The following is a 12587-nucleotide window of genomic DNA, read 5'->3' on the forward strand; positions in this document are numbered from 1 at the left end:
AGATGGGATAAGAGAGGATAAAGATGGGATAAGAGAGGATAAAGATGGGATAAGAGAGGATAAAGATGGGATAAGAGAGGATAAAGATGGGATAAGAGAGGATAAAGATGGGATAAGAGAGGATAAAGATGGGATAAGAGAGGATAAAGATGGGATAAGAGAGGATAAAGATGGTACTTGGCTTCTTTTAAAATTTTACATCATTCAATCTTACTACTTGAAACAATTTTTTTTAGAGAAGTTTAAATAATGTATTATTTGCTCTAAGGCTAATGGGGTTTAAAGAAGTTTAAATCATTTAAATCCATCCATCAAAGATAATACCACTACTCAATCATTTATACACATCTTAATATACAGTCAAATACTAAAATACAGATTTATTAAGTTTTAGCATAGTAACATTTTTTCCTCTAGAGCTGGGAATGATTACTGTACAAGCAAGAAGAGGCAAAAAAGCAAATCCAAAAACTAAATGTATAATGAAATATTTATAAAACCATGTAGCTTTCATACTACATCTTGAAAGCACTTTTGCAGTTGATCAAAATCAGTGTCATTTATCCCTTTCACCCATAAGAAGCAAAGTGAAAATGGCTTTTAATGCAACCAGCATAAAACCATAACAGCCCGCGAGTTACTTGCAGACTGTTCAGGTTTTATGCTGTTTGCTACTCATCAGTATCTTAGGGTTGGACACGAAGCCTTTAAAACTTGAATCTAGTAAGAAAGAGTTTACAATTATACATTTTACTTTCTAAAGGACTTCAAATGTGTCAAAGTGGGTTTCTAAGTGGAAAAGATTTAACCCTTTCAGTGCGGGAACCAAATTTTAAAGGCCTTTGCAAACAGTTTGGATCCAGATGAGACGCCACAGAACATGGCGTCTCATCAAGATCCAAACTGTTTGCTATTCTGATAGTATTCTTTGAAAAAAAATCGAAGAAAATGCTAATTTTAGAAATTCAGCAGACGACATTTTAGCAGACGACAAATTTCCCAGCATGCAAAGGGTTAACCGCATCGTATTACAAGCTGGTGCATTAGGTTTGTATTATTAACACCATATAGATAACCAGTCATTGTAATAGTATCTCTAATTAGAAAGTATGGCGCTAAAAATCAATCTTCCTTCAATGAGTTTATCGCATGCTGCTTTGTTAGGACTACAAATTATATCTCCATCAGACCTACCAACATGTCACCATCTGAATAGCGGATCAATTACTTTTGTCAAATACAAACATTTTTGCACACAATTACTTGCAATAAGTTGTAGCTTATGTGGAGAATTAACTAGCCTAGACTAGGTTTTCATTTAAAAGAGAATTCCTTTAAACAAAAAAATCCATACAAGCGGAAAGTGTTGTCCCCCTAATTAGCCTGTGTGGACTGCATAGGCTAATCTGGGATGGCACTTTACACACATTTATTAAGCTACCCTTTCAAAGTGTGTGGCTCATAAACATGCATAAGCAATTAAGCAATATGTATATGTTTGAAATATATTCATGTAATACACCAATAAACAAAATAGCAAAAGATTTATTGTCATTAATTAATCTACTTTAGTTTCCCTAAGGCGCTTTAGGCCCACCCTTATGAACGATTTCTATTTATTAGCTAAATTCAGCAAATGAAATAACAGCTTAATAACAATCTCAAATCTCAGCTATAAGAATATAATGATAATCCTTGTGAAATTTAGGGTAGAATAATACACAAAACTTAAAAATAAACTTCAGTGAACACAAAATTGAACATTTTATCTGATGCTTTCCGGTGGTTTATAGAAAAATATCAGTGAATTTAAACTGATAATTTCACTGTTTCAAACAGTGAAAATTATCAGTGAAAATTACTGATTATTTTCACTGTTGACTGTGAAATGACGTCATTTTTTGACGAAATGACGTCATTATCCCGGCGAAATTCTTTAGTTAAGCTCTTTAACAATGTATATAAATTGTGAAAAAAAGCATAAAATAAAATGAAAATTTGTTGGATTCGGTGGAATATTGATTGCAATTTACTCGTGATCAAAGAAAAAATATATTTTCTATGGTCACTCCTGAATTAAAATCGATAATCCACCGAATCCAACAAATATCCTCTATATATTCAAACTGATAAAAACTTTAAGTTCAGTCATAATATTGACTTAATGCATTAATCATACTGGGCCTAAGTCCATGCTGTACCAACCTCCTCCATCTCCAGTCCAGCCTTGCGCAGACTCTCCAGGAACTTGTACCGCTTGTGATCCGTGGACCCCTTCTGAGTCTCCAGAGACTTCAGCTCAACTATGTCTTCCTCATAGACCAGCATGAAATCTGCAATAACCCTTTGCATGCTGGGAAATTTGTCGTCTGCTAAAATGTTGTCTGCTGAATTTTTTAAATTAGCATTTACTTTGATTTTTTTTCAAAGAATACTATCAGAATAGCAAACAGTTTGGATCCTGATGAGACGCCACGTTCTGTGGCGTCTCATCTGGATCCAAACTGTTTGCAAAGGCCTTCAAAATTCGGTTCCAGCACTGAAAGTTTTAAGAGATGCTTGGGGGTTTACTTCAAGGATTTGGCCTCCACTTGACCATAAGTTGTCTTGAACATCAAATCCACTTCTCCCCAGTCTGATGAAACGTTGCCCAAGTTAATATTTGTTTTTTTTTTAAACTTGCACTATAACATGTTACTCATCAAACTATGAAATGTATTGAACTTACTAATGTTTTCATAAATAATTATGAGCAAATTTTAATTTTTTTACCACTTACATTTTCGTTGGATTTTTTTGGAATGTTTATTTGTGTGATTTTTATTATTTTGGCTGTAATGTAATTTAATGGCTTTCTGAAATATGAATTGCAGATTAATGCCCACTATATTATACTGTTCAACATACTGCTAAACAGAAAACAGTTAAAAAGGCAACATAGTTTTCTTGGTGACTTGAATTGCATTTTAACAGTTGTGTGTCCTTGGAGAACAATGCTAAGCTTCTGTGAGAGGCTTCTTCTTGTTAATTGACATAAGAATGATTGATGTTAGATTTAATTCGTATAATTTAATATATATCCCCCACTGTGGGAGTGTTCTTTAGATCTCCCCCATAGACACCAAGGAAACCGACTCGAGAGCGTTTCATATAAGATTAGGCTTGTAACGCAATCGAGCTTAAATAAATAGGTAAAAAAAATATATAAAAAAAATAAAAATAAAAAATCGTATAAACTGTAAGCATTGTCTCAAAGTACATGGAAATTACCAGCTTACAGCAGTGTTTTGTAACCTCTTGGGGATTTGGAACAATCATGTGATGGGAAGCTCACTTGCACTTAAAGTTACACATAGAAGTTTTATTTAAGCTTTGCTCTGGGAAAACAGGGCTTAATGCATGTGCATAAAGTGTCATCCCTGATTAGCCTGTGCAGTCTGCACAGGCTGATCAGGGATGTGATTTTCCACCTTGACTGGATTTTCATTTACAATATACTTTATTTAAACAAAAAATTCTTAAAATCGAAAAGTGTCATACCTGATAAGACTGTGCAGACTGCACAGTCTTATCTGGGACTGCACTTTACACATATGCATTAAGCCTGGTTTTCCCAGAGCGAGGCTCATTTGATGCCATTTTCCTTGACCTTGAACCCATTCTTAAAATATCCATAACAAGAGATGTGTTTGTCAGAAACACAATACTGCGCCGCATTGATACATGTTTTTTTACCTTTGACCATGAAGGATGATCTTGACCTTTCATCACTCAAAATGTGCAGCTCCATGAGATACACATGCATGCCAAATATCAAGTTGCTATGTGAAGGGACATAGAAGTTATGAGCATTTTTCGAAATCTTAATGAAAAAACCTAAATTTAAAGTGTGACGGAAGGACAGACGGACAGATGGTCCAATCACTATATGTCCACCTTCGGGGGCATAAAAATTAGCCAACATTTTAACACTATTACATCACAAATATAACATAACATAGTCACTTTTCAATAGATTCATGTAATTTGTACCACTCCAAAATTGATTTCTTTAATAGTTTTCTAATATTTGTGTAACATGATATTCTTTAATGGTAAACTCAAAGCATATAATTATTTGGGTTGTGCTCTGTGAAAAGGGGGTCAAAATCAAGATTGTAAAGTGCCATCACAGATTAGCCTGTGCAGTCCGCACAGGCTAATCTGGGACGACACTCTACACCTAAACTGGATATTTGCTAAGAACAAACTTTCTTGAAACAAACATAATCATAAAAGAGGAAAGTGTTGTCCCTGATTAGCCTGTACGGACTGCATAGGCTAACCTGGGCAACAATTTATGCACATGCATTAAGCCCCCTTTTCATAGAGCACAGCCCATATATTTCCATTTGGTTCATTAAAATGTCATGTTGAGTGCCTCACTTGGGGGTTATACTTTTTAAAAGTTTTCCCTTGCTGCATCTTTCAACCACTAATCTGAATACCTACAATTTAGTAACCATAGAAACTGTCAACATATATTTGCTGCCGGAATTCAAGGTATGGATAATGTGAATTGATTCCAGCATATTTCAAGGCCTGTCATGCAATGCACTAATGGATCATTATGCCATCCAGAATTCATAAGGCTGGTTCCCCCCTGCCTTCTCAGAACGCTCAAAATATGAGCCTCACTCTGTGAGATACAGGCACAAGCTTTTTATAACTATTTCAGGAAACTGTTAGTCAAAAGCAATGGTCAAAATAGTCATGAACAGTATAAACCCTGCATATTTATAAGATGTCCACACCAAACAATATTGCAGCAATGGCAACAATTAGAATATTGCAGCAATTGCATATGACATTAATTAGTATATTGCAGCAATTGCAAATTGCAACATTTAGTATATTGCAGCAATTGCCTATTGCAATATTAAGTATATTGCAGCAATTGCATATTGCAACAATTATTATTATTACCTGATGTCTTATATAAATGATAAATAATTATTTTTTGCTATTTCCTCGTCGAAAAAGAAATTTGCAATGTTTTAAACTGTTTACGGTGAATATCGCACTGTTGACTGGTCAACAGTTTGAACTGTTGCCCGCTGGAATAATTACGTCATTTCGTCGAAAAAATGACGTCATTTTACAGTTAAACAATCAAAATTATTTATTTTATCGATTACTGTTGTGTGTAAATAAAAATTTAATTTGCTGTTATTTCTATGTTGGAAATTTGATCAGGTAATAAAACACTTATTTCATGGATGCTTGGTGAACAGTCAAAACTGTTGTCCCTCGGTATCAGGGCTGACATTCGGAACTGTTGCCCTCGGCATATCGGCCTCGGGCAACAGTACCAAATTCATCCCTGATACCTTGGGAAACAGTTTTGACTGTTCACCACGCATCCATGAAATAAGTGTATGATAAATAACCAAAAGTGGTAAACACTGTGCCTTCTGCCCTCGTATTTTTGCCCCTGGGTATGTCATAAAATTTAACTTATTCTAAAGGCTGGTTTACAAAGCAACTCTTATATAAATAACCATAATTTGCTCGGGAAAGCTGTTGCCACTTACAAGTTAATAAGATCCGCTGCATGACATCAATACCAGGTGATTCAATAAGCTACATGAATATTTAATGACCACCCAATTTGCAACATGTTGTTTCATCACACTCTTGTCATAAAGCTTACACACATTGTATATGATTGTGAAACAACAACCTTCAGTTTTTAGCAAGATTCAAACTTGGCCTAGTTATTGTCAAGATAAACATTCTGACTTAAGTTCATGAAGATTGTATAAACAAGGGCTGTTTGTAAAACATGCATGCCCCCCAATATGGGCTGTCCATTGTAGTGGCAGCCATTGTGTGAATACGTTTTTTGTCACTGTGACCTTGACCTTTGACCAAGTGACCTGAAAATCAATAGGGGTCATCTGCGAGTCACGATCAATGTACCTATGAAGTGTCATGATCCTAGGAAAAAGCGTTCTTGAGTTATCATCCGAAAATCATTTTACTATTTCGGGTCACCGTGACCTTGACCTTTGACCTTGTGACCTCAAAATCAATAGGGGTCATCTGCGAGTCATGATCAATCTACCTATGAAGTTTCATGATCCTAGGCATATGCGTTCTTGAGTTATCATCCGAAAACAATTTTACTATTTCGGGTCACCGTGACCTTGACCTTTGACCTAGTGACCTCAAATTCAACAGGGGTCATCTGCAAGTCATGATCAATCTACCCATGAAGTTTCATGATCCTAGGCGTATGCGTTCTTGAGTAATCATCTGGAAACCATTTTACTATTTCTGGTCACCGTAACCTTGACCTTTGACCTAAAAATCAATAGGGGTCATCTGCGAGTCATGATCAATCTACCCATGAAGTTTCATGATCCTAGGCGTATGCGTTCTTGAGTTATCATCCGGAAACCATTTTACTATTTCGGGTCACCGTGACCTTGACCTTTGACCTAGTGACCTCAAAATCAATAGGGGTCATCTGCGAGTCATGATCAATGTAACTATGAAGTTTCAGGATCCTAGGCCCAAGTGTTCTTGAGTTATCATCTGACAACCACCTGGTGGACGGACCGACAAAAGACCGACCGACATGAGCAAAGCAATATACCCCCTCTTCTTCGAAGGGGGGCATAAAAATGTAGCTTCCAGAGAGAAAACAAGCTTAAAGTTGATGACAAAAGACTGATAACACATGGCGACAGAAGACATACATTGAGTGCCTAAAATAGCTCATACATATCACCTTAGACACTCGTGAGCTTAAAACCAAAATTCCTATTCTCTATGTTTGCCAATACCAAATATTCAACTCTAGCTGAATAAAGTATGTTACAAAGTCTTAACCCTTTTCCCCATAAGAAGCAAAGTGAAAATAGCTTTTGCAACCAGCATAAAACCAGAGCAGCCTGCGAGTAACTCACAGTCTGTTTAGGTTTTATGCTGAGTGCTGCTCATCAGAATCTAAGGGTTGGAAATGAAGCCTTTAAAACTTGAATTTAGTAAGAAAGGTATTTAATTAAATTAAACTTTCTATGGGACCACAAATGCGTCAAAATATGTATCTAAGTCAAATTGGTAAATGGTTAAATCAATCATTATAATCTGTGATTTATCAAGAAGAAAATGTCAGAGCAATTCTCCTGCTTTTTGCATCTTCCTTTCCAGCATCGACACATATTTTCATTATTCTTATAAATGATGAACCTACCAATCTTCCTTTTGCCATCTTGGAAGTAGCAGTCTTTATCTTCTGAGAGGCGTGTGTGTGACTGGGTCTCAATCTGTACACCTCCCTCCGAGGTGGTGGAACTCTGAAATATACATAAGGAGCGTGTTCTTTTAGGTTAGGGTTAGGGTTATAAAAGCTAACCCTAACCGCCCTCCGAGGTGGTGGAACTCTGAAATATACATAAGGAGCGTGTACAGGTCAGGCATGTTTTGCGAAAACTGTACTTAATACATGTGCATGAAGTGCTGTGTCAAGGGACTTCGCAGGCTAATCTTGGATGACACTTTTCCAAGGAAGTTGAACTTTGAAAAAACATAAGGGGTGTGTACAGTACAGCTACAATTATTCACTTCTGTTGAACCATCTGAATGATTTGATGGGTGTGTACAGTACAGCTACAATTATTCACTTCTGTTGCACCATCTGAATGAGGGGTGTGTACAGTACAGCTACAATTATTCACTTCTGTTGCACCATCTCAATGAGGGGTGTGTACAGTACAGCTACAATTATTCACTTCTGTTGCACCATCTCAATGAGGGGTGTGTACAGTACAGCTACAATTATTCACTTCTGTTGCACCATCTGAATGATTTGAAGGGGTGTGTACAGTACAGCTACAATTATTCACTTCTGTTGCACCATCTGAATGAGGGGTGTGTACAGTACAGCTACAATTATTCACTTCTGTTGCACCATCTGAATGAGGGATGTGTACAGTACAGCTACAATTATTCACTTCTGTTGCACCATCTCAATGAGGGGTGTGTACAGTACAGCTACAATTATTCACTTCTGTTGAACCATCTGAATGAGGGGTGTGTACAGTACAGCTACAATTATTCACTTCTGTTGCACCATCTGAATGATTTGAAGGGGTGTGTACAGTACAGCTACAATTATTCACTTATGTTGTACCATCTGAATGAGGGGTGTGTACAGTACAGCTACAATTATTCACTTCTGTTGCACCATCTGAATGAGGGGTGTGTACAGTACAGCTACAATTATTCACTTCTGTTGCACCATCTGAATGAGGGGTGTGTACAGTACAGCTACAATTATTCACTTCTGTTGCACCATCTCAATGAGGGGTGTGTACAGTACAGCTACAATTATTCACTTCTGTTGCACCATCTGAATGAGGGGTGTGTACAGTACAGCTACAATTATTCACTTCTGTTGCACCATCTCAATGAGGGGTGTGTACAGTACAGCTACAATTATTCACTTCTGTTGCGCCATCTGAATGAGGGGTGTGTACAGTACAGCTACAATTATTCACTTCTGTTGCACCATCTGAATGAGGGGTGTGTACAGTACAGCTACAATTATTCACTTCTGTTGCACCATCTGAATGAGGGGTGTGTACAGTACAGCTACAATTATTCACTTCTGTTGCACCATCTGAATGAGGGGTGTGTACAGTACAGCTACAATTATTCACTTCTGTTGCACCATCTCAATGAGGGGTGTGTACAGTACAGCTACAATTATTCACTTCTGTTGAACTATCTGAATGAGGGGTGTGTACAGTACAGCTACAATTATTCACTTCTGTTGCACCATCTGAATGAGGGGTGTGTACAGTACAGCTACAATTATTCACTTCTGTTGCACCATCTGAATGAGGGGTGTGTACAGTACAGCTACAATTATTCACTTCTGTTGCACCATCTCAATGAGGGGTGTGTACAGTACAGCTAAAATTATTCACTTCTGTTGCACCATCTCAATGAGGGGTGTGTACAGTACAGCTACAATTATTCACTTCTGTTGCACCATCTGAATGAGGGGTGTGTACAGTACAGCTACAATTATTCACTTCTGTTGCACCATCTCAATGAGGGGTGTGTACAGTACAGCTACAATTATTCACTTCTGTTGCACCATCTCAATGAGGGGTGTGTACAGTACAGCTAAAATTATTCACTTCTGTTGCACCATCTGAATGAGGGATGTGTACAGTACAGCTAAAATTATTCACTTCTGTTGCACCATCTCAATGAGGGGTGTGTACAGTACAGCTACAATTATTCACTTCTGTTGCATCATCTGAATGAGGGGTGTGTACAGTACAGCTACAATTATTCACTTCTGTTGCACCATCTCAATGAGGGGTGTGTACAGTACAGCTACAATTATTCACTTCTGTTGCGCCATCTGAATGAGGGGTGTGTACAGTACAGCTACAATTATTCACTTCTGTTGCACCATCTGAATGAGGGGTGTGTACAGTACAGCTACAATTATTCACTTCTGTTGCACCATCTCAATGAGGGGTGTGTACAGTACAGCTAAAATTATTCACTTTTGTTGCACCATCTCAATGAGGGGTGTGTACAGTACAGCTACAATTATTCACTTCTGTTGCACCATCTGAATGAGGGGTGTGTACAGTACAGCTACAATTATTCACTTCTGTTGCACCATCTGAATGAGGGGTGTGTACAGTACAGCTAAAATTATTCACTTCTGTTGCACCATCTGAATTATTTGAGCCTTACTCTGGGAAACAGGGCTTAACCCTTTGCATGCTGGGAAATTTGTCGTCTGCTAAAATGTCGCCTGCTGAATTTCTAAAATAAGCATTTTCTTCGATTTTTTTCAAAAATTACTATCAAAATAGCAAACAGTTTGGATCCTGATGAGACACCACGTTCTGTGGCGTCTCATCTGGATCCAAACTGTTTGCAAAGGCCTTCAAAATTCGGTTCCAGCACTGAAAGAGTTAATGCTTATGTGTAAAGTTTCATCCCAGATTAGCCTGTGCAGTGTGCACAGGTGGATCAGAGGTGGCACTTATGGCCTAAAGCAAAATAAGCGTGACATTTTGTAAAAAAAATAAAGTTCTTTCAAGTGGAAATAATATAGATGTTTCTATTTGCCGAAACTTCAAATTTTATGAAATGTTTCAAGGAAATCTTTTCATTAAGTATGAAAAAAAAATAACAATGACTGACAGAAAATTTGTTAAAAATGTAAAAAATGTACAAAAAAATTATAACAAAATATAGGAAAAAAAGAGACGTGTATATTATTATCTAGCCATTTATGAGTTAGTTGGGATATAGAGAATTAAAAATATAACTACTTTGTGCATGATAAACACCCTTATATGAAAATAATTGATTGTTTTGGCACATACGAGTGATCAAGGCTCAGCAGATGGGGAATTTATAATTGCTTGTTGTTTTTGCTATTATATTTAAGCTGAGACAATTAGCAGTTTGAAGCCACATCAATAACCAACACTTAATTATCAGCTTATTATCCCCCGCCAGAGGCAGAGGGATATTGTTTTGGCGTTGTCCGTCCGTCCGTCCGGCTGTCCTTCCGTCTGTCCAGCACTTTTGTGTCCGGAGCCATATCTTGGAAGTGCTTTGGTGGATTTCATTGAAACTTGGTATGAGTATATATGCATAAGAGGATGATGCACCCCAAATGGCATTGTACACCATCTGTTAAAAACAGAGTTATGGCCCTTTGTATCTTGACAAAATGCTTTTTACTATAGGCACTTTTGTGTCCGGAGCCATATCTTGGAAGTGCTTTCGCGGATTTCATTGAAACTTGGTATGAGTATATATATGCATAAGAGGATGATGCATGCCAAATGGCATTGTACACCATCTGTTAAAAACAGAGTTATGGCCCTTTGTATCTTGAAAAAATGCTTTTTACTATAGGCACTTTTGTGTCCGGAGCCAATCTTGGAAGTGCTTTTGCGGATTTCATGGAAACTTGGTATGAGTATATATATGGATAATAAGATGATGTAGGCCAAATGGCATTGTACACTATCTGATAATAACAGAGTTATAGCCCTTTGTATCTTCAAAAAAAATGCTTTTTTTAGTGTCAAATATAACACTTTTGTGTCCAGAAGTATATAGGCGGGGGATATCAACTCAACGAATTTGCTTGTTATAACTATTGTTTGACTATGCGTATATGAAGTAGTTTCATTTTGTTTATATTATACAGTTGATATCTCTAATCATTACCCGACAATCCCGTATATTCCAGTTTTAAAGCAAATTCCGGTTAATATTTATGATAAAAGTGCTCAAGACACACACACATTCGCAATTATTCTAAAGTATCAAATACATTTTGGCATTTGTTACTATTTAAAGATGTGATGAAATAACGTCCAATCAGGGCGGGTTTTTTTTCCACTAAACACGCATAAATCGCACGACGTGATGTACATGTTTTTATACAACACAAAATACACACAAACTTTCCATGCGACGTTCTACATGTCTGCATAATTTTCGCGCGCTTTTTATGGAGACTTGTTACAAGGATATTTTAGCACTGTTTATTTGACGCTAGAATTTGTTAATGTCGCATTAGCATTAAAATTCGGAAGCGTGTTTCGGATTACAAATTTAATAAAGTTCATTTCAGAATCAAACGAAACATTAACATTGTGCATAACTTATTCAACGATAATTTGTTAAATCGCATTCACGTGCCATATTGCTTATTAAAACGTGAAAATAATAAATATGAAAGTAGCGTAAATCTAGGTTTCTATGCTACACAAATGTACATGTAGGTGTATATCTTATCACATAATCCGCCGCGTACGTATGCGGCGGATTTACACCGCGAAAGTACGCGAGGTTAAAACAGACTCGGCGTCGTTGCGCGGATCGATGCCGAGTGCCTCGGTGATACACCCAGGGCTCAACATTAAAGGTTGTACTATTGCCCCTGGCAAGTAAAAGTTAGGTCCGGGCAAGTTATTTTATAATCTAGTTGTCCGCCCGGCCAAGTGCAAAAAAGAACAAAATGCATGTAATTTAGACTTGCATTCGACTTTAATTGCAGTAATCATTTTGTTAAATGTTCAAAAATAAAAAAGGTTTTGTGGTGTATCATTTTGATCTTTATTAAAAAATATGAGGTTTACAGTTAATGTGATATTTCATGTTTGGGCAAGAGGCTTTACATTCAGGGCAAGTAGATTTTCTAAAATAGGGCAAGTTGGTTTTTCGGTTAATGTTGAGCCCTGACACCGCGTGAACACTCGACACGGCCGCCGCATACTAAATTTCTGGCTGTGGCATAGCTGCGGATTATGTTTGTTCCGCGTTGGCTGTACATTAGATACGCATTTGTACGCATTTGTAGTCCATTAGAAAGTACATTTAAGTAAAGACCTTTCTTACTAGATTGAAGTTTTAAAGGCTTCATGTCCTACCATTAATCATACTGATGAGCAGCAAACAGCATAAAACCTGGACAGACTGCGAGTTACTGGCAGGCTGTTCTGGTTTTATGCTGTTTGCACATAGCAACCCATGCGACAGAC

The 12587-nt window shown here is 37.2% G+C and overlaps 1 protein-coding gene across 1 annotated transcript in view; it reads right to left on the reverse strand.

Annotated features, from left to right (window-relative positions):
• The window catches only part of LOC127840455 (anoctamin-7-like), an 81230-nt gene that overhangs the window by 53619 nt on the left and 15024 nt on the right, over positions 1–12587 (reverse strand). The window contains exons 3-4 of the mRNA XM_052368873.1: positions 7241–7343; positions 2206–2333 (exon numbers count right to left, since the gene is read on the reverse strand). Of these exons, the coding sequence (XP_052224833.1) occupies positions 2206–2333; positions 7241–7343 (231 nt within the window). The remainder of the gene's footprint in view (positions 1–2205; positions 2334–7240; positions 7344–12587) is intronic.

The sequence above is a fragment of the Dreissena polymorpha genome, chromosome 8 (assembly GCF_020536995.1).
Source record: "Dreissena polymorpha isolate Duluth1 chromosome 8, UMN_Dpol_1.0, whole genome shotgun sequence".
Taxonomy (NCBI): domain Eukaryota; kingdom Metazoa; phylum Mollusca; class Bivalvia; order Myida; family Dreissenidae; genus Dreissena; species Dreissena polymorpha.